This window comes from Carassius carassius, chromosome 5 (genome assembly GCF_963082965.1).
Source record: "Carassius carassius chromosome 5, fCarCar2.1, whole genome shotgun sequence".
Classification (NCBI taxonomy): Eukaryota; Metazoa; Chordata; class Actinopteri; order Cypriniformes; family Cyprinidae; genus Carassius; species Carassius carassius.
This window is the reverse complement of record NC_081759.1, coordinates 28,887,440-28,914,261: the sequence shown is the minus strand read 5'-3', so window position 1 is coordinate 28,914,261 and position 26,822 is coordinate 28,887,440. Positions and strand designations below refer to the sequence as shown.

General features: G+C 37.9%; 2 protein-coding genes across 3 annotated transcripts; both read left to right on the top strand.

Moving 5' to 3' along the window:
* The first annotated feature begins 2,010 nt into the window (after nt 1–2,010).
* Nucleotides 2,011–14,010, top strand: LOC132141177 (gap junction delta-2 protein-like). 2 transcript variants are annotated; one of them, XM_059550483.1, is made up of 3 exons: nt 2,011–2,387; nt 2,633–2,905; nt 11,901–14,010. In XM_059550483.1, the coding sequence occupies exons 2-3, from the start codon at nt 2,835–2,837 to the stop codon at nt 12,727–12,729; spliced, it is 900 nt and encodes a 299-aa protein (XP_059406466.1). In that variant the 5' UTR covers nt 2,011–2,387; nt 2,633–2,834; the 3' UTR covers nt 12,730–14,010. The 2 variants fall into 2 exon arrangements, with proteins under 2 accessions (XP_059406466.1, XP_059406465.1); XM_059550482.1 differs by having other exon boundaries at nt 2,011–2,905.
* A 9,148-nt stretch (nt 14,011–23,158) lies between these two features.
* Nucleotides 23,159–26,279, top strand: LOC132141176 (NF-kappa-B inhibitor alpha-like). Its single transcript, XM_059550481.1, has 6 exons — nt 23,159–23,999; nt 24,129–24,246; nt 24,662–24,866; nt 24,995–25,083; nt 25,172–25,408; nt 25,491–26,279. Exons 1-6 carry the CDS (start codon nt 23,524–23,526, stop codon nt 25,533–25,535), a joined length of 1,170 nt encoding a protein of 389 aa, XP_059406464.1. The 5' UTR covers nt 23,159–23,523; the 3' UTR covers nt 25,536–26,279.
* Nucleotides 26,280–26,822: the final 543 nt, after the last annotated feature.

Here is a 26,822-nt window from a genome sequence, read left to right as displayed (position 1 = left end):
TATTGCTGCAAGTTCATCATTGCAGTGTTCATCATGTTGGTCATCCAGTTGTTTTTTTGTGTATTGTAGGGATATGCATCTCCATAACTGAGGTCAATGTGATAACACATCTTGATGCATAGCCAACGATACAATATACTGAATATACATATGAAGCAGCTAGGTGCAAGGTGATATGATTCACCCTAATTACGATGCAGTGCAATCTGATTTCAAGTTGATTCAAATCAATGTGATTCAATGAAATATGATACAATGGAAAAAATATGATGCTATGCAATTCAGTATGGCATAGATAGTTCACTTTTATTTTGTCATTTGTATTTTCTTTATTTTACAATTTGCAGTAGTTTTATCAAAATTTCCATCTCTCTTATAAAATCCAAAGTGCTTCCGAACACTGGATTTGTAATTAATTGGTGGAAGATGCAGCTCTGCCTCTGCCATGTTAATCTTCTTCATGACTTTCAGGACATGCCTCGGTGATATGCCATATTCACATAGCAGAAGTGATGAGAGAATGTGCTTGGGAAACAGTTAAGAGAAGAGAAATCAATCTATATAAAATATAAAAGTTAATTTTTGTTCACTTTCTAAATAATAAATGTAAAGTGCATTTCCAAAGTTCTGACTTGAAACCTCTAGATGTCAGATGATTGGTTCCTTTTGTATCAGCAGCCAGTGTGCTTGCTACCTTCTCCAGCTCCACCAGTATTGATCTGTTACATAGTGATTCATGTATGCTATATGGGGGTTATTCCATATGATTCATGGGCAGCAGCAGCATTTCTTACATGCTCACAGCAGCATGTTGTGGATGTTTTGGCAGTAGCAAGTCTCAGTACTTGCTCTGCCACAGCAGCAGCAGCAGCAACATATCAGATTTCTTCCATCAAAACCAAAAACATTAATATTGCCATATACATTTCCATGCTAAACCATCCAAGACTTGTCATGACGAGTGAGTGAGTGAGTGAGTGAAGTGACATTCAGCCAAGTATGGTGACCCATACTCAGAATTTGTGCTCTGCATTTAACCCATCTGAAGTGCACACACACAGAGCAGTGAACACACACACACACTGTGAGCACACACCCAGAGCAGTGGGCAGCCATTTATGCTGCGGCGCCCGGGGAGCAGTTGGGGGTTTGATGCCTTGCTCAAGGGCACCTAAGTCGTGGTATTGAAGGTGGAGAGAGAACTGTACATGCACTCCCACCACCTACAATTCCTGCCAGCCCAGGACTCAAACTCACAACCTTTCGATTGGGAGTCCAACTCTCTAACCATTAGGCCACGACTTCCCAAAGTCGTGGCCATAATTAATAGTGACAGAACTACTATTAATTATATAGAAAAATAAATATATTTTTACCAATGCAAATATGTTAAAAACGATGCATTGTGATACAAATGGCAATTTGTATCCAATGCACTTTTTTAAATCAATGCACAGCATCCTTAAATTTTATGTCGATGCACCGATGTGAATCATTGAATCTTACCATCCCTAGTATATTGCAATGTACCATATTTTTTAGTGGAATCTTTAGGATGACATGACTGGTAAAGGTTATAATTAATTTGAACTCCAACCGTTTCTGCAGTAATGTCTATACATTATCACCTACACATTTTTAGCAAATATTCCAAAGAGGTAAGTGGCACACACTGTCTTGGATAGAGGTGATGTAGAGAAAATGCTTTCAGAACAGAAGAGAAGAACTGGTGTGATAATGAGCTGACTACATTGCGAGGAGGCGAGAGATGCTGCAGATTTACCCTTCCCCAACAGCCTTCTTGACACTGGAGTAAAAAGGTGAGATAAGTGCACAAGATTAGAACCTATTTGGCTCCTGCAGCAGGCATATTCTGAACAGCAGCACAAGTAAAACAGTCAGCATAGCAGAGGAGAACGAGAGAAAGAAGAGGGGAGGGGAAAGCAGGTCTAGGATGGAGGAAGGGAGGGAGGGCGGCATGTGATAGAGGGGAAGAGAGAGAGAAGAGGAGGAGGAGCGGAGGGAAAGGTATCATCAGCAGCAACAGCAGTGCAGCACAAAAACGAAAAGAACGGGGAAGGTGTGGAGAGAGAGAGCAAGAGAGAGAGAAAGAAAAGATGAGTTTTGAAGAAGACTGAGCCCTTTGCCGCAGACATGACCACGGGCTCATCAGTCAACCGGACGTAACCTTGACGATCCTCGTCTGCTGCTGCCACACACTGGAGCACAGTCGAGAGTGTGTGTATGTGTCTGTGTGTGTGCGAGGATGTGCTCAGGCGTTGCTATGAGATTCAGAGACCCGCTTCATCATCCGTGTTCTCTTGCATGTGTGCTCCTTTAGTGTTCGGCTCAACTAATGGGAAAAGAGAGCCTGCAGTGACCGTCAAGTAAGTGAGTGTGTGTGAGTTTGGGTTGAGTGTGCATGTGGAGGAAAGGGTAGAAAAGGTCAGATAGGTGTAGAGAGTGTGTATTTGTAGCACAGGGTACGATGCAAGAGCAGGTAGAGCGTTCTACACTCTGAAAGAGAGATAACACAGTGAAGGTGGCCAGTGTGTGTGCATGTGTGAGAGACTGAGAGATGCATTATGGTTGAAGTCTCTCAGCCTCAGCATCATCAGATTTTCTGCTGCAGATGCTACACTAGCTCATCTCCGCACTAGAGCGCTTCCCTGACACACACGCACGCTCAGACGCACACAGCTGTGGCTTCAAGAGGAGCCCCAAGAATCCCGTCAAAGGTAAACTGAGGGACACTGGAAGAGTTGCCGAGGGCAAAGGTCGTGACAGCTGAGGCTGAAGGTTAGAGGAGGAGTGAGAGCCATAAACGCGGCATCATGGGCGAGTGGACTATACTGGAGAGATTGTTGGAGGCTGCGGTGCAGCAGCACTCTACTATGATCGGCAGGTAAGAGCTGTATAGTGCAACACACACACCTAACAAAAGGACTGTACACTTATATATGAAGGTTCAGTTTGATTACAGTAGTAAATGCATTAGGTCAATATAGGTGAATGTTAATTTCTATATGTGCTAATACATTTTTACATGTCTATCTATCTATCTATCTATCTATCTATCTATCTATCTATCTATCTATCTATCTATCTATCTATCTATCTATCTATCTATCTATCTATCTATCTATCTATCTATCTATCTATCTATTATCTATCTTTCTTTTGTTCAGCATGGATGCAATTTGCAATAACATTTATAATATAATATAAAATTGTTATTTAGAATTGAATAATATTTCACAATATTACTGTTTTACTGCATTTTTGAGTAATTAAATTTAGCCTTGGTGTGCATAAGGGGCTTCTTTCAGAAACATTCTAAAATCATTTTTATACAGAAATAAATACAAATATGTTCTTGTTCATTTTAGAACTATATGCATTCCTCTCAGTCTCTTTCTTTAATGCAAAATAAATTGTCAGTAATCAATAGGCTGCATTATGAGCTTTAAAGACTCAGACCCAGAGATTTACTATTAATAAAGAATTGGCTGCTAAAAATAAACAGTTGATATAAAGCATATTGACAAATCAGGGAAGAATATTGCAGTCCCGTTACCACATTAACACACACCCACCCACACTAACCATGTGTGTCATAAAGGCATGTTGAGATTGAGAGCTTAAAGTGTGCACATTTGTGTGTGTGTGTGTCAGACTTGAGTAAGCACTACTCTCTGCTGTGCTCATTAACCTTAACTGCAGGTAGCCCCACATCAAGGGCACGTCCTTCTCCTGTCTATGAGAGGTTGTGGCACAGAGGGCATGTCAGGGAGCGTGTGCAGGACACTTAAGTGTATGTATTTTGTTTGTACGCACACATACTGAAAATTGCATTGGTTCAGAGAAAAAACATGTTTATGTAATCTAGTCAATCACAACACTTTCCTCATACAATGACAATTTATCAGGCATCTCATCGTCAATATCTTTTCACTTCTTTTATTTATTAACTTTACATTTTTTTGGGGTGGGGGGGGGGGGCTTGAGTCAAATTGTTTTCTTATTAAGTATTTTGTCAAACATGCCTCGTAACAGCTGTCTTGAAGGTTTTTTTTTATCTAATTAATCTTCAGCAAGTAAAGGAATACTGATTTCACCTTAGGTGATGTTATAAACTTCCATCAGTCCAGCACTGCTTAAAAAAGCAGTCAATCACTTAACATCAATCGATCACAAAACATCTGACACTAAATGGAAAGCTGACTTGCCATCGTTTAATGAATCCTTTATGTTGGTTTGTCTGAGGTTAGCAAACTGTTTCATACATTATGTAACACTATATATGATGGAAATGCACACACACACATTTGTTATTATATCATGGTTGGAACCTTCTATTGATTTCTGTTGTTTTCACTGAAATAATTATATTTTCTTTCCTCTAACCTTAAACCTAACCCTTATGGACACCTCTCTGCATGTTAAAATGTTCATAAATACATTATTTAATGGGTTTATTAAGTGGTTTCCTAGCTGAGACAACTGACTCTTTTTAAAGAATTTGTATTATACATGTAGGGACATATTATCCACACTATGTATGTAGACAAAACCAGACCTACATGCACACACACACTCACACACACAGATTGATGCAAAGACACACAACTTGTTTTTCAAAAGTTGGAGCTGTTTTGGAATTTGCATGGCAGTGTTGTGTTGAAAACACGTGTCTGCTAATGTATGTGTGAGCGTGTGAGGAAATCAGAGTATTCTTCTCTCTGTTTCTTTGAGGTCTGATCAAGCCCTTGAGGCTGGAATCATATTACAGAATGAATAAATGAATGAACAGATGAAGAAAGCCTCTACTATCATTCATCAGCTGCTGCAATCCCTCCCTCCCTCAGAACACACACTGCAGCGCAGCCACTTTCAGTCTCAGGCTTTATGAGTATTGTCACACACACTCACACTCACTGAGTGGTCACAACAGTGTAATCTATACCGTTCTCCATTTACTGTTTGGTCTGGACACCATATGGGTCAGCAGAACACACACACACACACACACACTTCATTACTATAACAAGTCCCTATGTTTTGTGGCTATAGTCACGTTAAAATTGACTAATACTCATTCTTTCACAGATTAAAAACAGACAGAATCATCACTCTCTTTCTATCTTTCATAATCTCTTGCCACACATGCACATGCACACACCTCCTGTAGAAACGCAGATGAATAAGCGGCACCTGTGAGATGGAAGCAGAGGGAGTAATGTGCTCATATATCACTCAATCTTTATTACAGCACTAGAGAGGGGAGTGAAATAAACAAGCCCCATATTCAGTTCAATGAGAGTATAGGCATTAAAAGTAAAAACTATCACAGCTCTTCATTCTTTCTTATCATATCAAACACACACACATAGAGACATTGTGAGTGTGTAGCTCAGCAAGCTTTGATAAAGTCTGTGTACAAATTGTTTTTCTGAAGTCATGGTGCATGCATACAACTAACATTACATCTCATTTTCTCATCCTTTCATCTACTTAAATTAATTTTTTTCTTCACTTGTCTTCTTTCATTTTTTTTTCATTTAGGATGTAGGGCATCACTAGCTGTATCTTGTTTGAAGTAGGAAGTCTTTATTGACACAGGAGACAGAAAAGGAGAAAAAGAGAGAGTGAGTAAGTGGAAGAGATAGAGAGCATGTGAGGTAAATCTCTAGAGTGATAGTCATTTACAAACACATATCTGTCCCGGTGTCCTCGTTTTCCATGTTTGAATAAGTGTGTGTGTGTGTTGTGGTTTATTTAGCTATCCTTTGGAGACAAGTCTGTCTACTGCAGTTATTTAAATATGATAAAGCATCCCTTTGAGGACATTTGAGGATGTTCTCATTTGGAGAATCAGTTTATAATATTTGTTTAATCCTAAAAAAAAAGGAAAAAAAAAGAAAAACAACAACAAGTAAAGTTGGAGTTAAAGACATTACAATTAGCTTTTTAAATAAGGATCAACTGTGATGCCTTCATTTTTATGGCTCAGTACACATCCATGCATAAATGAGAAAAAGCACAGGTTCTTCATATTAGGTGCTTCCGTGGAGAGGCAGAGGGGCACTGGGACACAGGTCAGGTCAGCTGTATAAAATCAGATGAGATGGTCAGCCATGAATACATGGCTAGAAGATGCTTTCCTACCAAGGACATTGTTTATATGAAGAACGAGTGTGTTTTGATGTGGAGAAAGAGAGAAGATGGAGAGAGAGAGACAGAGAAAGTGAGCTGAAAATCTCAGAAAAGCTCTCAAAGTTCATGAATAATTGATGTGAGAAGATGCTGTTAGTTCTAGTAAACTTTTCTTGTTTTTTTTCTGGTATGTAAAAATGAATACAAAACGTTTGGAGCATTATTTCACCCAAATGGAACTGTGTGTTGTTGGTTTGGTGTAAGTATTCTTGGGAAATAATAAATGTATATACTATTCTTGTTTTGCATGTACTCTGAAAAAAAAGTATTTTTGTCTTGTTTTCCAGTATAAATATCTAAACATTTTTAAATCAAGAAACATTAATTTGAGGAAAAAACTAATTTATTTATCTTTCCTTAATGACATATTAATTATATACAGTATATATATATCTTTTTTTTTCTTTTTTTTTCTTTTTTTTCTGCTTTTAAACTTAAACTCATTTATTTTGGGATTTATTTATTGGAATTTATTTTTCTTAGTAAAAAAAAAAAAAACAAGACAAAAAATTAGTAAGAAAATATTGTTTTTTGTTTTTGAAAAGTCTAATGTGGGCACACATATAAAGAAATAATGTGTTTAAAGGTCTGTGTGACTTTAAAAACAACAAAAGCACAGAAAGCTTGACAGTCTTATGTCCAAACATGGAGATAGTCAGTGTACCGTACACATTTCCAGCTGATTGCTCCCACACACACACACAAAGCTCCACCATCACACATGCTCCATTCACTGTAAATTACACTGCCGCAAACTGACACACTATACACAATATGTGTGTTACTGCACACACACCAGGTGCTTTAAAAGGAGACCTTCAGTAAGTTTTATTTCCTGAGTATGCTGTTTCTCGGTTCTTGCTCCCAGTCGTCTCTCTCCATCTGTCTCTCCGTATCTGTCTGTTTGTTTCATTGCTCCTCAAGTCTGCCTCTGCCCATCTGTCTGTCTCCTCTTGCCTCCTTCCTTTTCTCGTCATATTCAAGTTCTTTCTTTCTCTCTCTTGAGTTCACATTGGAAAGGCTCTCTATCTCATTTCCTGTGTTTTTCATCATCCCCCATTTCCACACTTTTACTATGTAGGTTTATTCCTTCCTGTGCCCTTGGTACACCTACTTGCTCTCGTTCTCTCTCATTCCAGGCTCTACTCTTTCCTCTCTTTCCCAATATTCCATCAATCATCCTCTCTCCCTCCCTTTCTCCCTCCCTCCTTATCGCTCTCTCTCTCTCTCTCTCTCTGGTACAGTGCAGAGTGCTGAGTGGTTCACTATGTGGTTGCTATAGTAACGACAGCAGGGAGTGGGGGATGTGCTGCTAATTTAAAGACCCACCAGGGCCTCTGGTCATTGATACAGCACTGAAGAGCTAACGTTAGTTTTTTTTTCGTATCCTATGGTAATTATTATTAAGTGTTATATAAAGGTTTCACCATCTGCCGTTTGAACCGAGAAACATCTCTTGCTGTTATACTACAGTAAATTGCCATTGAGTTTGATCAAGAGTCATAACTGTCCTACTTAGCGCAGTGCAAATGTTCACCATATGTCCATTAAAACCAGTGCTAACCGTCCTAGACAGCTTCTAGCTAACATTAGTCTGTCTGATTCAGAGCAAAAATTATTTCCCATTATTCTTTTCACATTAGTTTGCTCTGTAATGATTTAAAAATAGTCTTTCTATAATGAAGAATTCTACGCCATGAACCAAATCAGCCAGCTCTGGCATTAATCACAACATTGTGAATCTTGATTTGAAGACAAAGAAATAGAAGAGAAAAATGTACAGGTGTGTGTATTCAAATTCCTGTTTAAGGCAATAAACTATGCATCCCTTGAAGAATAGAGAATAATGCCATTAAATTACTCACTTTTCATCAAAAGTTTTTTTATGGAATGCCTATAATATTGTATAAACAACTGTCCTTATGAAAGTGATGATTAATTAAGTCTGGAAGGAGGAAATTCCACTTAAAACTCTCCACCATTGATAGAAAGCAAAACCAATTTGTCTTCATTACTCTCTATCCAGTAAAATACACTACTGTTCAATGGTTACTTTTATTCAGCAAGAGTTTATTAAAATGATCAAAGGGGCAGTGAAGATATTTATTTTTCAAATAAATGCTGTTCTTGTAAAATGTTGAATCATTGAAGAATCTTGAAAAACACACTATTGCATTTTCCACAAAAAATAAAAAGCAGTATAACTGTAACAGCTGCTGAAAATTCAGCTTTGCCTCAAAGGAAAATTACATTTAAAATATATGTGAAAAACATATGAAAATATTTGTAAAAGTTATTTCTAAAAAGTTATTTTTCATTTGTAATAATATTTCACAATATTAATGTTTTACTTTCTTCCTCAAACAAATGAACCTTGGTGAGAGCATAAAAAACAGAGTTAACAATTATTTTATTATTTATCGCCACACAACCAGTGCTGGTGCTCAATGTCTCTACAAATATACGGTATGCAAGTTTACTGTAGAATGGCACTATGTTCAGTTACAAGGACAGTCTCCGTAGAGAAACCTGGGGTTAAGTGCTGTGCTCACGGGCACATATTTCAAACATTGCCCGATGCAACCTTTTCGTGTCCAACCCAGATCTTCCTCTACTAAACTACACATTGTTGCAGAGTTAGTAGCTTAACACAGTGGACAGGACCTAAATGAAGTACCGTATTTTTCGGACTATAAGTCACACCTGAGTATAAGTCGCATCAGTCAAAAAATACATCATGACAAGGAAAAAAACATATATAAGTCGCACTGGACTATAAGTCGCATTTATTTAGAACCAAGAACCAAGAGAAAACATTACCGTCTACAGCCGCGAGAGGGTGCTCTATGTTTTCAGTGTAGACTACAGGAGCAATGAGCAGCATAGAGCGCCCTCTCGCGGCTGGAGACGGTAATGTTTTCTCTTGGTTCATGTCTCTTAGTTAATTTCTCTTGGTTCATGTCAAATTAATTTTGATAAATAAGTCGCACCTGACTATAAGTCGCAGGACCAGCCAAACTATGAAAAAAAGTGCGACTTATAGTCCGGAAAATACGGTACTTTATGATTATAAGTGTCAATACTAAATGCAAAATACTGTATTATATAGCTCACACTATATGTGTGCGTGTGTGATTCTGAGCGAGAGAGAGAGAGAGAGAGAAAATGTATGTGCTCATGCACCAAGACCAGCCTGCAATGAAATAATGTCATGGCTGGTACTAGAGCAAGGTTATTGTGAGTGAAGGACGGTCTATGCACAAGAGTCTGTGTGGATCTCTCTGTGTGTGTAGGTGTGTGTGAGGAAAAGAGCTAGACAGACTGAGGAAGATTTGTGTACTCAGGCTGCATCTGTTGAGAGACATCGTGTGTGTGAGGCAAAAGGGTGGAGATGTTTAGTCTCTAAAAGGCATACTCACATGAGGTGTTGTACTTCTCCTCAGGACACTCACATCGTGTGTTGTATGTCACATTAGTATCCTGCATGTTTCATTGTGAGATCACACATCTCCTCTGTCTCTATGATCAGATGTGTCTGAGTCTGTGCTTGTGTGTTGATTTATGTGTGTGTTTCTTCATTAATTTTTTCACTGAGTTCTAATTTAAGCTTGCAAAGAGCTGATAAGAGAGCAGAGATGGGGACAGTCGTCCCAACACAAACTCTGATGGCCTTGATACAGTATGCCCCAGTTATCATAAGCAGGGAACATATGCCTGCACACACGTGAATGAATGTTAAAACATAAAAGGTGTTCTTGAATGGTCTACACAGATATTTTCGATATTTCAGCACATCAATAAACATGAAGTGTGTTATTTCTGTGCCACAAGTCCAGAGCCCTGCACATCACTTGCAGAAAATTGAAAGAAAAAAAATTATTTATCCCCTCATTTTAGTTAAATTGTGGTAACGTTGTCTAACGTTGTCATTCCCACAGTATATTAATTCTTGAATTATTGCCACAATTTACCCAAATTAATACAAAGGAGCAGAATAGTACAATGTGTCCATGATTTGACAAAAGCAAAGGAATGAATGAATGAAGTTGTGTGAACTAAATCTTAATTTGTGGCCACACTATCTTTTATTTATCCCCAGCTTGTCATATCCAGGTCTCTGTGCATTAGCCAAACTATTAGATGTTTTTGACTTCAGCTGTGGCTGACCTTACAGATTGGCTAGATTTGTCACATTGAGTTAAAAAAAGGAGCTGCCAAATCAGATACTTTCTGCTTTCTGTAGTGACCCCGACATGATGTTTGCTTTCTTTAGCACAGATGAAATGGAAGAGATGCAATATTTGTCAAATAGGCTACTGTTAGGGCTACTGATTTAACATATGAATTTGGAATATATATATATATATATATATATATATATATATATATATATATATATATATATATATATATATATATATATATATATATAATAACTAGGGCTGGTAATTTAACGCGTTAATTAGATTATGGAGAAAAAACGCATAAAAATTATTAAATGCGTTAAATGCATTGGCTTTGAAGTGTCGCTGCACCAACTGATCGGTTTATGACATCAAAGTACCGCGAGAGCGATTCAAAAGCACAAGTAGCCGTTTGCTCTCTAAAGCTCTTAAGGTTCTTTGATGTCACACACCGATCGGTCTGATGGTGATGATCCGCTTCAAGTCGAACAAGCCTAATGATTCAATGAACCATTCATAAAGAACCATTTACTTCACTCCTGAATGAATCAGCCATTTGAACGAATCAAATGAATGCATAAATGACTCCATGACTTAATCATTAAGACATTTACCATCACCTACTGGCAGTTTTAGTTTATTATTTAGAGTATAATTTCATTAAATAAATAATTTATATTTAATTTATTTCATATTTTTATAGTAATAATAATAAAATTAAGAAAATAAATTATTAAAGTTATAGTTCACACAACCAATTCTGTCATTATTTACTCACATTGTCCAAAAGAGTATATGTAATAAATTGTATTAAACAAAATATTTCTTGCTGAACATACTTAATGTAATGCCTGCTAGATGCTTTACATAACAATGTCTTAAAATTATATTTTGGGAGTAATTTCTCCAAATATGATGTGCGATTAATTAGATTAATCACCACATCATGTAATTAATTAGATTAAAAATTTTTATTGCTTACCAGCCCTAATTATAACACATTAAAATTAAGGTATTTAACACACCCAGCCCAGACCTGTACATTCTTCACTTTTCAGCTCTTCACAGCTTCATTAGTGCCTAGTCTTCTTGAAATGCCAATAATGTGGGATCTATATTTTTGATTAATTTTAATATACAATATAGCATTTTTCATTTTCATAATTTTTACTTTTCTGGTCTGTGCAGCATTACATTACCTATTTACATTTACATTACATTTTTTTCAATTTCAATTTTAAATTTAAGCTTAAAATCAGTAGCAGGTGATTTAGAAATGCTAAATGCCTGCATTACCTCTGCTTTTTAAAGTAATTACTCACTATTTGTCATGTGTTTTGTGCATTTGTGAGATAGAGGCGGTTAGAAAAGCAGTTTAAAGCTGTGCCATTGAATGAAAAAATGAACTCTAATCCTTTTTCTTCTTGCTTTTTCTTCCTTCCCCTCTTCAATCCTCTACCACTGCTTTCCTCTGTTTCTCTTCCTTTCTCTCCCCCAAAGGATCCTGCTGACAGTGGTGGTGATATTCCGGATCCTGATCGTGGGTATAGTGGGAGAGAAGGTGTACGAGGACGAACAGATTATGTTTATCTGTAACACACTGCAACCAGGCTGCAACCAGGCCTGCTACGATAAAGCCTTCCCCATCTCCCATATCCGTTACTGGGTTTTCCAGATCATCTTGGTGTGTACACCCAGCCTCTGTTTTATCACTTACTCAGTGCACCAGTCGGCCAAGCACAAAGATCGCAGTTACACCCTCCTGCATGGCCCGTACATCGACCACGGGCACGGGACGAGCCGCAAGCTCCGCAACATCAACGGTATCCTGGTGCACCCGGAAAGCAAAGACAACCGTGAATGTCTGGATTTGAAAGACATTCCCAACATTCCGCCAGGGGCCACATACTCCAAAAGTGCCAAGATTCGTCAGCAGGAGGGCATCTCCCGTTTTTATGTCATACAAGTGGTGTTCCGGAACGTTCTGGAAATCGGCTTTCTCGCTGGCCAGTACTTCCTTTATGGATTCAACGTTCCCGCCATGTTTGAGTGTGACCGCTACCCTTGCGTGAAGGAGGTCGAATGCTACGTGTCACGTCCCACTGAGAAGACAGTTTTCCTGGTGTTCATGTTCGCAGTTAGCGGGATCTGCGTGGTGCTAAATTTGGCTGAGCTCAACCATCTGGGCTGGCGGAAGATTAAGACGGCCATTCGTGGTGCCCAGGCTCGCAGGAAGTCCATTTGTGAGATCCGGAAAAAGGATGTGTCCCACCTTTCCTCTGTGCCCAACCTGGGCCGCACCCAGTCTAGCGAATCAGCCTATGTCTGACAGCGAATAGGGGAGGGGCTTAGACGAGGTTGGGAGTGGCTGACGAGGCAACGGCCACGCCCGGTGCTGCAGACTTGACATTGCAAATTTTATGCATAGTTTGGACAGGGTGAAGGAGGGTGAAAACAAAAAAATAGCAAAATGACTGGAGTAAATCAGATTTGGCATTCTAAACTTTATGGAGAATAAAACTGCTTTTTCGGACTTTAATGATGACCGCTGGGGAACAGAGTGGGACTCATACTTAGCAGACATACACAGTAACACAACACACACTCACACACATACTGATTTCCCTGAGCCCTGCTTAACCACAAAGTCTTCCAAAAGAAAAAGAGAAATTTAAGAAACAAAACTGATTCGAGTTGCTTGATGTCAAAAGAGATGGAAAGATGGAGGGATGAAGCTAGAGGGCAGCTCAGCATTGTAAAGTTTCAAAATGTTTTCCATGGTCAATGCTGAGACATCCTCTTATAGTCTGAACAACTGGAAAGAGAAAAAAAGGAGGACAAACAAAAGAGTATAAAACCGTATACCTCAGCACAGACTCCTCTACGCCTCTCCCCCACTTGCTTTCTTTCATTTTCTGTATCTTTCTGCAGAGTTTTATAGATATAGCTATTAAGTATACAAGGCAAGAAGAGAAAACGAACATTTATCTACTGATGAGCCACCCCCACGTTTGCTGGAGGGCCATAAGAGATTCCATCCTCATGTAAAAATCAACATTGACACACCACAGTCCCCAGTCCAAATCCTAGAATCCCTCTGTTTTCCCAACCCCTCCATTCATTACTGTACATATCTCAGAATATCGATATTGCAGCATCCATGTATTTCACACATTGAAGTGTAGCTTTTGCCATTATTTAAAAAGAATTACACATTGATTGCCAAAAACAAAAAAGAAAGAGAGAGAAAAAAAAACGAAATTGTGTTGTTTATCTGCATTTGTTCTGTAATGGACAGGAAAAATTGTGATTTTATACTGTGGGCATTTCCAGACAAAGGCATGTTATGATGCATCATTAGAATGGCTAGATAGTGTTACGAGCTGTGTATAGAAACAGACTGTTTCTTTTTTTTGCACCCGATATTTTTGAGGTGTATTCTGAAGCATGCGAGAGGAGATCTATAGCTCTATGGGAATGGCAGAGAGAGTCTATACTGAGTAAGGCTCCAATGCAGCAATAATATAAAAAGATATACATAAATTATAAATAAATATATGTCATAAAAATAAACAAATAAACTATTAAAGAAATAAATGGAATATAATGGCATAACAATTTCTTTGTCATTTGATTCTGGGCATGCTATGCTGGAGGTTTTTTTTTTCCAGGATGCAATCAATGGGATGAAGGTGGTGAAAGCATAAATCACAAACCAATACACAACACTAGATCACTTGCATAGATGTTCTCTGAATGACATAATGTGTGTGTGTTGTTTTACCTTGGCCAAGTTGGAAAAGCAATCACAGAGTAAATAGGTTTACACTACCTGGGTTTCCATCCAAATGTTTCACAAAGAGAATGTGCAACATTATATGTGTTTTGTTATCAACTATGCAGCCTCTCACTGGACATCTTTGTTGCGAGTAAGAGCAGAAAAACATGCTTAAATAGTCTAAATGCCATAATAGTTTTTTTTCCCCATCAAATTAATGTGATTGTTGACATGAGAAAAACTGCACAATTTGTTTATGCACATATCACGCTTTTATATTCAGGATTTCTAAATTCAGAATTTCCATAAAAATTGTTGGATAGAAACTTAGTGAGTGTGAGCCACGAATAGCCAAATTATTCACATGAGCTTGCCTAACACATTAGCAGTAAAGAGAGAAGCTGCTAAATTAAGACATTAGAAATGAAATGAAAATGAGTGTAAATAAGACAATGTAATGGTTGCTAACTAAAGTGGAATGAGTCCAAGCTCTTACACAAGCTATGTACAGCTCCTTTCTTTTTTCATAGAGAATACAAATGATTTTGCACTGCAACTAGGCCTATGTTTTATTCAGGACAAGTACCATCTTCAGAATCTTTAAATCATTAATACAGTTAAAATATTTGGAAATAGGTCTTCTATCAAATACATAGTGGTTACTTATAGATGACCGCAAGCCAATATCAGAATTCTAATGAAAATGTAAGTTTGAAAGACAAATATAGCTCTTCAGATTAACTAACACACATACACACACACACACACACACACACACAAAATAAACATGACAGTACATATGTTTTTTCTCTTTTCTCATATGTCATCTAGCACACCTGATCATTTGCGACTTCTACAAAAAGCTAAGGGCTTTGGTCACATTATGGCTCTTGTTTCTTTTTATTATATAGTGACTTTCCAATGACTTCTATTGTTGTTATATTGAGTCAAACATGTTTTCTTTCCACTCCCCTTAAATCTAACCATTACATGAACCTTTCTGCATTTTATGACTTTCATTTAGACATTATTTATTGTGTTATTGAGCTGTTTTCCTCACAAACACACACTTATTCTAACAAAACTCTTATTTGAAAAGCTGCTTGTTGCTGTTAAACACATCTAAATGGATCCCACTTGTAAACACTGCAACGTGTGTTTTCAGTGAAGAAAACATTTTATAGAACTAGTTGTTGAATTCATTTCAAACTGTTTTTTTAGTATAAAATCTGCCAACAATGTTCTTTGCATCAACACTGAGAGTTGTTTTTTTGGTGACTCATGTCCTTACTAAGAAATGCATGCTGCTTTGAGCACCAAGTTGTGCAGAGGAACACTTAGAGTTTCAATAATAACAGAAACATTTATTATTTACACTACAACAGTGATACTGCAATCACACCCTCCTGTACACACCAAATGACTTAGCATTAAAAATTAACTCCTACTGAGTGAAAGAGTGAAAAAGAAAGGCAACGGCAGAATGTATACTGCTGTAAATGAAATAGAGAGTAGAGCTGCATGTGTATTTGGCTGCTAAACAAGTGAAAATTAAAGATGCACAGTATAACATGAACCTCTCTGACCTTTGATCTTGCTGACCTTTGACAGTGAAACAAAATCTATTTTGGGTTTGTAACTGCAAGGCTTTAAAACAACAGTAAGCAGAAGGAGCATTTGAGATATGATCATCAATATCTATTTATTTTGCTATTTTCTGATGTTTTTCTTACATGAATTCTCTTTAATTAAAAATAAAGATAACATATTGTGAACCAGTGCATAAAATGCATGAATATTAAATATTAAATAAATTATAAGAGAGAGCTGGGTAAACATCAGTGGGAAAGCGGGAATATTTCTAAATTGATTTCTCCTGTAATATTTCATTGTTATATTATTATAATCCTAATCCTCAAATCATGTTATCTAAGTGAGGATGACATTATAAGAGACAGTTCATGGATTTGGAGGGCAAACAGAGAGAGGGACAAAGGGAAGAGAGACAGAAAGAGAGATGGTGAGAGCATTAAAGGAGATTAAAACACAAAGGAGGAAATGAATTGAGAATAACAGGAAAACAGTGGCACCTGTTGTGATACTGGTTAGCCATTGGTGGAGGAGAGCAGCAAATAAAGTCACGTGACCAAAAAGAGAATAATCACTGCTGGTTTTTGTTTAATGAACATCATTAATAAAATGAACAGGATACAAATTAATTAAACACTGTTCTTTAATTATTTAATTATAATTAATTTAGTTACAATGCCTAAACTGTTAAATCTGGGAAAGAGTTTCACTTGTGTGTGATTATGATGAAAATTCTAAAGTTCAGCTTTAACTGTAATGGAATTGACCTGAAAATCCATTGATGAATACATCAATGCAATGAGAACCACATTAGAAAGAAAAATCAATATATTGATATCAATAAATCAGCATATGTATACTCGCATAGACACACACACACACACACACACACACACACACACACACACACACACACACAAACACCCATTTAGATACAGAATAGCTTTGAAAGAACAAATGTTAAAGATCAAAAATAATTTCTTTTTTAAGTGATCTAAAGAGAGGAGATTCACCATAGTGAAAGAGCGAGAGTGAGTGAGAGAGAGAGAGAGAGAGAGAGAGAGAGAGAGGGAGAAAAAAGAAGAAAAGGGAATCAGAAAGAATCACATCAGAGGAGGAAAGCAGACCTAAGTGCTCACAGCTAATCTGCTGTGCTCCAACTCCCAGACAAAACCGCACAGCCATGTATACACACACGAGCTCTTAACACACTGTCTCTTCAGCTTCACATGTTCAGTGCTTTGAGTATTCTAGACCTCTCATGAATTTCCCTGTGTCTGCCAGAGCACTCTTGAGATCTGAATCTGTGTGTGAAGTATGACACCATACCTTTCCACAAAACAGTGCTTTCCTCAGAATGAAAACACCGGAAAGATTTATTCTCTGGAACAAGAACCACAGTGTGATGAAAGTGTGTTCAGACAGGCATATTACAGCAAACAACATCAAATATTTACCAGTAGAAGGAAAGTTACAGTCTAATCCCAGCTGTACTTGAGCAGCAGAACCAGACATTATGGACATGACTCATGTGAATGATAAAGAGAGAGCGGAGAGAGATCAACTTAAAGAGAGATGATAGATAGAGACAGTAAAGATGTTCTGACATTCAGAAAAGGATCTTGAGGCGAACACTACCACATACACCCATCAACAACACTCACACACACACACACACACACACACACACACACACACACACACACACACACACACACACACACACACACACACACACACACACACAAACACAAAAGACCACATGTATAAAACCTCCATAAAAATAAATTGATCTATATCATCAAAAAGTTAGATTATGTACTGTGAGCCTGACTGCTATTAAAAATGAGCCTTTTGATAATGCCCACCCAAACTTCATGTCAACACAGGACAGAAAGCTTAATTTTTGGCATTTTGTGTGTGTGTGTCCATTAACATACAGTACAGTGATTCTTACTTTACTGTTTTTTTTCTTTTAATCCACAAATTCTCCCTAAATTCTTCTGATTCTCACTGATATTTAAAACTTTAATATACAACTTACTATTCAAGCTCTTTTGCTACAAATGTGAGGCAGTGGCCTATACCCACTTTATTTTTTCATTATTAAAGTAAGCTATTTCTTATGAATGTGTGAGACTGTGTTTGAGCAAGTCTGCTCTTAGGTTAAAAATAAGGTGGAAAGAGTGGCTTAGCTGTTCAGTGCTACATTGATTTAATAAATAGTGCAGAATAACCTGCACTTGGACAGCCATCAAGATGCCCTTTTGGCAGGTTAACTGCAAACAAACATAAACAGAGATCGACTTACAAGGTAACAATGGGGAGAGTTGTTAACATGAGTTCTGTGACCACTGAGGTGTGTTACTCATTATCATTCTTAGGTCACCTCTGCACTCAAAGAACCTTCCTTATAATCAACGGGTCACAGAGAGTTACTTGTTTATTTTTGATTACTCTTTTCTTTTTGACAATATCAGACACCCTTAGGCACAGAAAATATTAGTAGAAGTCAATGGAAAGTCCCTGTCAAAAAACAAAAACAAAAACATATGTGAGTGTGCCAGCTGTATTAAAAAGCTAAGCAAAGGTGAAACTGAGGGGGAGAGCATAAGATTGCGGCGTCTCTGTGAATTTGAGGATTGGAGCAGTCAGGAATAACAGCTGGAACAGTGTTACATAACGCAAAAACAACTCACCTTATCTCAGATAAGTATGAGCTTCATCATCAATATCAGCTTCTAAAAAAACCACTACGTTTAAATGTGCAACTAACTGAGGATACACAGACTTTATAGAGACTGGCTAATGCTGCTTTCATACAAATTAATATTCTACTAGGAGGCAACATACATTATGAGTATTGGATTATTCATACACCTAGATGACAAAACGATGATTGCTGTTATCGTGAACAAAGAGTGTTAATCATACTGGACTCCTCGAGTCTGGTTCACAGTCCTCTGCAGGGCTGAGATGCGTGGACTCTGACTGTGTGGGCTGAGCTAGTTTTCCTCTACTAAACATTTACAAGCTAGCACACCGTTTCAAGTCCAGAGGCTTTTTATGCTGTAAACAAACCAAGCAGTTTAAAATATTCTTTATAAACACTATAAAACTGCACTCCAAGCAAGGGGTCCTTTTGTGCAGTCTAGATACAATTCCCCAGTTACAGGGCTGGGATGTATTTTACAAATATTGTTCTTTTGTGTGGGACCGTTGATTGTATATAGCGCAGTGCAGCCCTCTGCAGTACTGATTCAGAGTTAATACATTACTGAGAGTGTTACAGAGATTAGGACCCTCTTATAGTCTGTGTGTAAAGCGATGTGTATGTGTGTGTGTGTGTGCTTCTTGAGGAATGACCAGAGGAAAGTGCAGTGGCAGCAGATCTGGACTGCAGCTCAGCACTCACCATCACCTCCCCGTCAAAGCTCAACTCCACCCCTAGAAAAGGATTCTCCTACAGCTCCTCGCTTCCATTTAAATAATCTGCATGCTTATCCTTGGCAAATTTGAACAGTACAGGATAATGCTGAACCACCCCATCTCTCTTTCACTCTTACATTAACAAACAAATAATATGTTGCCATACACATTATTGAATGGCCAATGCAGGCAGGCTATTCAAATGTGTGACATTCACACAGATATTTCATACTTAATACCCATCCAGTATGCATTTGCACAAAGAAAATACATGTATATTTAATTGCAATAAAAAATGGTCTTGACCGGTAAGACGTTCTGCTGCCGTATTTAAAATTTTATGAAAAAACTTAACCAAAGCATAAGTAAACTATTATGTGCTTGGTGTGTGTAAAAATCACCAACACTGTGCTGATTCCATTATTGAAGAGTTCCAAACTTTCACTAGCAAGAATATTAGCACAAAAACTGTGCAGTTGAAGCCAAGTACAATGCCAAGCGCCAGATGGAGTGGTGTAAAGCAAACTGCCACTGGACTCTGGAGCAGTGGAAACGTGTTCTGTAATGAATCATGATTCTCTCTGTTTGGCAGTCTAATGGGTTTCCCTGGGTTTGGCGAATGCTAGGAGAACATTACCTGCACATGACTGCATTGTGCCAACTGTAAGAGAGATAATGGTATGGGGCTGTTTTTCAGTTTGGTTAGGCCACCTAGTTCCAGTAAATAAAATTGTCTTCATGCTTCAGCATACCAAGAAATTTCAGACAATTTTATGCTTCCAACTTTGTAGGAACAGTTTGTAGATTTTGGTGCTTTTTTGTTCCAGCACGTCTTGCCCCAGTGCACAAAGCAAGGTCCATAAAAACATGATTGGATGAGTTGGGCATGGAAGAACCTGACTGGCCCACACAGAACCCTGACCTCAACCGCATCAGACACCTTTGGAATGGGCTGGAACAAAGACCTTCTTATCCAACATCAGTATCTGACCCAAGTGTCTCACAAATACTTAATGAAGGGGCAAAATTCCCAAAAGAAACACTCCAAAATCTTGTGGAATGCCTTCCCAGTAGAATGGAAGCTTTTATAGCTGCAAAGGGTACTTAATGTCCATGTATTTAGGAGAGAAGAATAATTTGTAGAAATATAATATCAGTTAAATATTTTCTTCCATAATAATTACATCCAATTATTATATCATTAAAAAGACATTTTCTTAAAGAGCATATTGCACATAGCCCCATGCTGAGATCAATAAGTGGTCTCTGTAAGGCTGCATAAATTAAGTGCAGGGGTAATCTTATTTCCTAATTGGTCTTGACAGTGGCTGTGAACATCCATCTTAGTACAGACCACAGCACAAAAGATGTCACAGTAAACAGAGCAGAGCACAGCTCACGGTACAGTACAAAGAGAGGAAACAGTCCAGACAATGAATGATTGACAGAGCAGTGGAGCACAGAGAGGCACAGGGGCATCTGAATATGGGTAGGAGATCAAGTTATAAGTCAGAGACAAAACATGCCTATCGTGCCTCTCTGTCAATCATTTTTGTATCTCACACTCCCTCTCTTTTAGAAGGAGATTTTATGTGTATGAGAGTGGGTTTCTTATCAGAGGTATAAGGAGTCTGTCTGAAAGCAAGACAGAAAGAGGGAAAGGCAAACTTAAACTCTGTCAGTAATCCCCTCAAATTCCAGTAATGCTACATTCAGCTCAGCACCTTTTAGGATTCTTACATGCCCATGCACATACACATTTCTGCCTTTCTATTATGTTGGGGAGTTTTTAATACTGAGCTAATGATATCATCTAACCCCAATCCTGGCTTTAAACATTTCTACTTTAAAATAAAAAATAAATAAATAAATAAATAAAGCATTTTCATTAAACATTATTTAGTGTGTTTATTACATTATTTTTATTGCAGAGACCACTGGCTTTTAGGTTTTATATTCCTTTTCCTGTGGGGACTTTTTTTCTCACAGTGTAAACAAAAATTAACCACACACACAGTCACCTTCAAAAACACCTTTTCTTTCCATCATATCCAGTGACTCTTTCTTTCATCACTATCTTTCTCCTTTTAGTTTCATAGTCACTCTGAATCATCTTTCCCTCAATCTACAGTGGCACTTATGATTAAGACATGTTAATGCAGGGCAAAAAAAAAAAGTGTCCTTGCCTTTAACCATTTTTAGTGCAGTTTCTGGTGAACCTACACACTTTCTGAGAGTCACCATTTTACAAAGGCTATTAAACATTATTCCTGCTTTTTGATAAATAAAAAATATAAATGTCAATAAAATGTTTAAGTACTAATTTAGTATGTGATAGATTTTTTTTTATTATTATAGATTTTTCCTTAATTAATACAAAATAGATTACAAAAAGACATGAACGATGACATCATCCCGCCACTGGTGAAGATTAATTCTTTTGTTTACCAGATCGAGCGACACAAATATGAAATTAGCATATACACTGCCACCTGGTGTCGAATATGATTAAAATACCCTCCACTGTCCTTTCTAAATTTCCTGCCCTGTAAGATTTTATTTCATGACTTTGATGAAAAGGGCCAGTAAAGAGAACTGACAATGGTAAATACAGATAGAGGAGACCTGAGGAGTGTTGTAATACGGGGTGATTCGTAGCCCCATTAGAAACGAGCTGCATTCGTGAAAATCATCATGACCATCCTCCTTAGATGACAGGAGAAGGTGCAACTCCATATTTTATTTACTACATTAATTTATATCTGGGGCCGGTTGCATAAACTGCTTAGACTAGTTTTAAAAAGTTAGTCATCTAATTTGTTTTCTTCAAGACTGGTCATTATCAAAAAACAAAAAACAGTTACAAAAAGTTAGATTGGTCCAGTTTGAGTCAGAAAAGTAAAGCTGATTACCTCTTGGCTAACTGCTAGTTGGTTAAACTATTTCCTAAGGCAAAGTATTAACATAGTTGCTATGTGTTTATGCAACTGGCCCCTGGAAATAGTTTGATTGTCTGCATGAGCGACATGTACAAAACCAGAAATATCAGAGCTATGCAGGGTGAGGTTGTTAACACTTGTATTTCTGTAACATTCTCATACGGACTATTCATGTTATATCTTATCATGTATTATTGAATGTAATTATTATTGCTTAGTTTTAATTGCTGTTTTGATTTACATTGTTTCCTATATGCTGTTTAGATTTTTGTATTAAAATATTTTTTATTGGCCTAATATATATATATATATATATATATATATATATATATATATATATATATATAAATTGTTAAATGCAATCCTGGACCACAAGTCATAAGTAGCACAGGTATATTTGTTTAGCATGGGTCAAAATTATCGATTTTACTTTTATGCCAACAATCATTAGTAAAGATCATGTTCCATTAAGATATTTTGTACTTTTTTTGCACCCCCAGATTCCAGATTTTCAAACAGTTGTATATCTGCCAAATATTGTCCTATCCTAACAAACCATACATCAATGGAAGGCTTATATATTTCAGAAAACTTTGTGGTCCAGGGTCACATATATCTGTTTTCTATAGCCTAGTGTTACAACTAATCCTGGTAGTGCAGTGGCTTGTAACAACAACACTCTTTATACTTGACACTAATTTCTAGTTTATAGATAGTTTGTACATTTTAACTACTGTAATTGTAGCAGGCAAAAAATAAAACTTCCAAAAACAAAACTCTGGTATTATTAATTTAACTCACCCAAGCTGCATAAGATGTGATACAAAATAAACAATTAAAATACCATTCAAATGACTACGCCGTGTTTTTTTAATTTGTCATTTTTTATTCCATCTCAAATTAATAGCTACTTGGAATTCCTCCAACAAACGCAACGCTTTGGAATTCCCGATTAAACTAATGTAACAGACAATTAATTATGACTGCAACGCAAGCGCACTCTGAGCCATACGCATGCGCACAGTCTCGCACGGTGTCTTGTTACGAGAGGGGTTTGGGAATTCCCCAGGAAAACACCTACGCATCCATAAGGCCTTTTCTGGACAAACTGGCCAACAGCAAGCCGCTCACAAGGTGAGCAATTTGTAGTTTTATAATGCTCCGGAAATGGAGGGAATCAGCGCTTGCCGCTGATGTTTGGGAATTTGTCCAGAAAGAGATCATCTTGTTCCCCTAAAAACATCAACAACCGTCAGACGGAATCCATCTGGCTAGAAGCGAAAACGGCGCTTTAGATAGTTGTCTGGACAAAAAGATAGTTGTTTGTCAGGAAAGGCAGTTTCTCTTATTACAGCTGACATCATTTAAACGGCGCATTCATTTATAAATGGAGTGGACGCAAGATAATCACGGTGAATCCCGGAGACAGAATGTACGGCCTACGCCGAGCTACGCTGTGGAGAAAAGGGGCGCCGTGGACTCTGTCCCGGAGGACTGGTGTGACAGTGGGCTAGACTCCTTAAGCGGGGTCGGACTCGGTTTTGAGGTTCCCTACAGTACGTACACCGAGGCCGAACAGATGTGGACACCTGGTCGCTCTGACGTCCCTCCGCCGGACGAGTCCGACAACAGAAGCACCGTGGATTGTGTGTCGATTGGCGGCGGAGAGAGACTCGACTCTGCCATAGGGGACTCGATTAATGAGGACGCGGTGGTGGGGTGCATCTCCGACGGGATCGGCACCATGATGCTGGGCGAGCCTGCAGGTACAGACAGACTGGCGGTTTCAAACACTGAGGAGGGTCGGCAGCGAAGGGAAGAGCTCTTCAACACGCTCAACTTTCTGTCAGAGGACGGTGACACGTAAGTCTATGTAGTCTATGTAAGTCTATGTAAGTCACGTAAGTCTATGTAGCTTTCTATTACCTGCACGTTTGCACAGTTTGGCAGGCTATTAGATTTAGGCTGTAAACATTTCCTCTTGTTTTCCAGGGTACTCCATTTGGCGCTAATTCATGAGCAGTGGGGTGTTGTTCAGTGCCTGCTTGAAGAAATTGTGGTGGACAACACCTGGATTCCTTACCTGAACATCCAAAATGACCTGGGTCAGGTAAATGTTCAACAGTGTTGCCAACAAACAAACAAACCTGCTCTAACAAGCCAAATTCTGTGGCTCAAGAAGAATTGCTTTACTTCCATTGATTTATGTTAGCATAAAACATTACATATTAAACGAACCAATACATTTCATTGTGCTGTTGAAGTCACCATAAAAGCAAAATTTACAATACTTTTTTAATGGAATGTTGCAGTGTTTACCTGCAGTGTTTTTTTTTTTTTTTTATAATTAAAATTACTTCATGTTCAACTCAAATTTTCTCATTCATATACACCTATAGGGAAACAGAAATCAAGACCTAGCAAGCCCAAATACACCATTGTACTCTGCAAATAATGCAAACAGTAACTGACCAAACAAACAACACATCTCTTACTTTTTCCACCCTCCCTCCTTCTTTGCTCAGACCGCTTTACATTTAGCAGTCATTGTAGACCGGAGTGAGTGTGTTCGGGCACTGCTGTGGAGTGGAGCAAGTGCGGAGATCCAAGAGCGGGGCGGAAACACACCTTTACACCTGGCTGTCCGAGAGCTTCGCACAGAGTGTGTGAGAGAGCTGACCAGCTGCTCAAGGACCCCACCAGTGCACTTGAACAACACCAATTATGCAGGTAAAAACTCATGCAAATGTATTTCACTTTAAATAATGCCATTATTTGTTTTTATTTATAATTAATTTTCATTATTTTGATCTATTTTTTGCGTCCTGTCCCTTTCTTTGTCCGCCTGTTTCTTTAAGGTGTGAGTGCACTGCACCTGGCTGTACATAGGGGCAATTGTGAGATCATCAAAATGCTGTTGGAGGCAGGAGCAGATGTAAATCAACGGGTGAGAAGTTACCTTTTGATTTAAATAATTTAGTGTTCAAAATTTTGTACTGATTTTATTTTAAATCATTAATTCTTTGGTTTTGTAGGATTTGGGGTCAGGTCGGTCTCCATTGCACTGGGCGATAGAAAGTCAGAGGTCAGAGGTAGTGGAGTTATTATTGAGCGCTGGTGCATTGGTGAATCAGTGCTCATATGCAGGCCACACCCCATTCTACTGTGCCCTTTACCGACCCAACAAAGAGGTGCAAGCCCTACTTCGTGCCCATGGGGCCACATACACACAGGACGATGAAGAAGAGGAGGAGTATCGAGAGAGTGAGGAGGTTAGAGCCAAATCCACACACACTGGCTAACAGAATGCTTAATGGCCTGCTTTTGTATTTATCATTTCTCTATCTGTCGCAGGAGGAGTTTGATGATGTCATCATAAATGGACAGCGAGTGCTGTAGCAGCAAAACATGGACACTACTCTGCCATTAGACCCTTTGAACTCAAGCTGAACGACTGTGGTGTCTGATTGTATTTGGTCGAGGCTGTTGTGTGTGTCTGCTTGTGTATTTTGTTTTAAGGTACAGTATGCTGGATTTGGTTCAGGCTGATGGGAGTGCTTAGCTAGATTCTGTTATTCATGGAGAATCAGAGTTATTTAAGCCTGACATCACGCAAAGCCTTTTAAAGCTATAACAATGGAGGCAGCTTTTCATTTAGTGAAACCTCTCATTGGCTCATCTCATTTATGTTATAAAATAGGGATAGTTCACTTACGGATGAATATGCTGTCTTACCCTAATGGTGGTTCGAGGCTGTATGACTTTTTCTTCTGAGGAATAAGAAGAAAATGTCTTAAAAATTGTGAAAAAAGTGTTTTATGTGCACACATTAAAAATTAGTGGAGCTTAATGTTGATTAGGCAGCATATCCTATATCATACCTTAAAATGTCTTCCACAGAAAAAACAAAGTCATTTAATTTTTGAATGACATAAGGGTGAGAAAATTATTTAAATTTTGGGTGACTTATCTCTTTAAGAACCAAATTCCCTAGAAGATACCAAACAATGTACATTGTCATTTCCACTAGTGAGTAGATTAATTATTTCCACAATAGTGGCTTTCTTTCTATGTTAAAATAAATTATTAGCCTAATTTTGCTGAAGAGAAGTTGAATGGTTTTTAATAAATTTGTTGACATACAATTACTGCTACACAGCAATTATTGGCTGTTTATTGAGTGGAGTATCACCGGTCTCAGGGTGACCGCAGGTTTTTTTTTTTTTTTTCTTTTACTGTAATGTTGGGTCTTGGGGTAAATATGATAGACAGTCTGTCAGACAGAGATAAAATGTGTTTAGAGCGCTGACTCAAAAAAAATGGATGGAATTACAGACAGCACAGAATACTACAATACAAATGGCAACTTAAACCTTTGAATTGGATGCAAAGAAATACAATTAGAGGTCAATTTTTGATTTAGGCACATTAATACTTAAGATTCAACGAACCGTTTACGGTCACACCAGCATATTATTTGAACTGTGAAGCATCTAACAAACATTCCAAATTATACTAAACATTTTTTTGAATTATGAAAGTGGAGATTGATCTCTATTCGCTCATGTGGGGGCATTATGGTCGTGGACATTTACAATCACTTATATATAGGCCCATTTCAAATTTCCTGTTTGTTGGGGTGAAGGAGAATTTTTTTTGTTGATGATGATGATTGGTTCCCTCTGT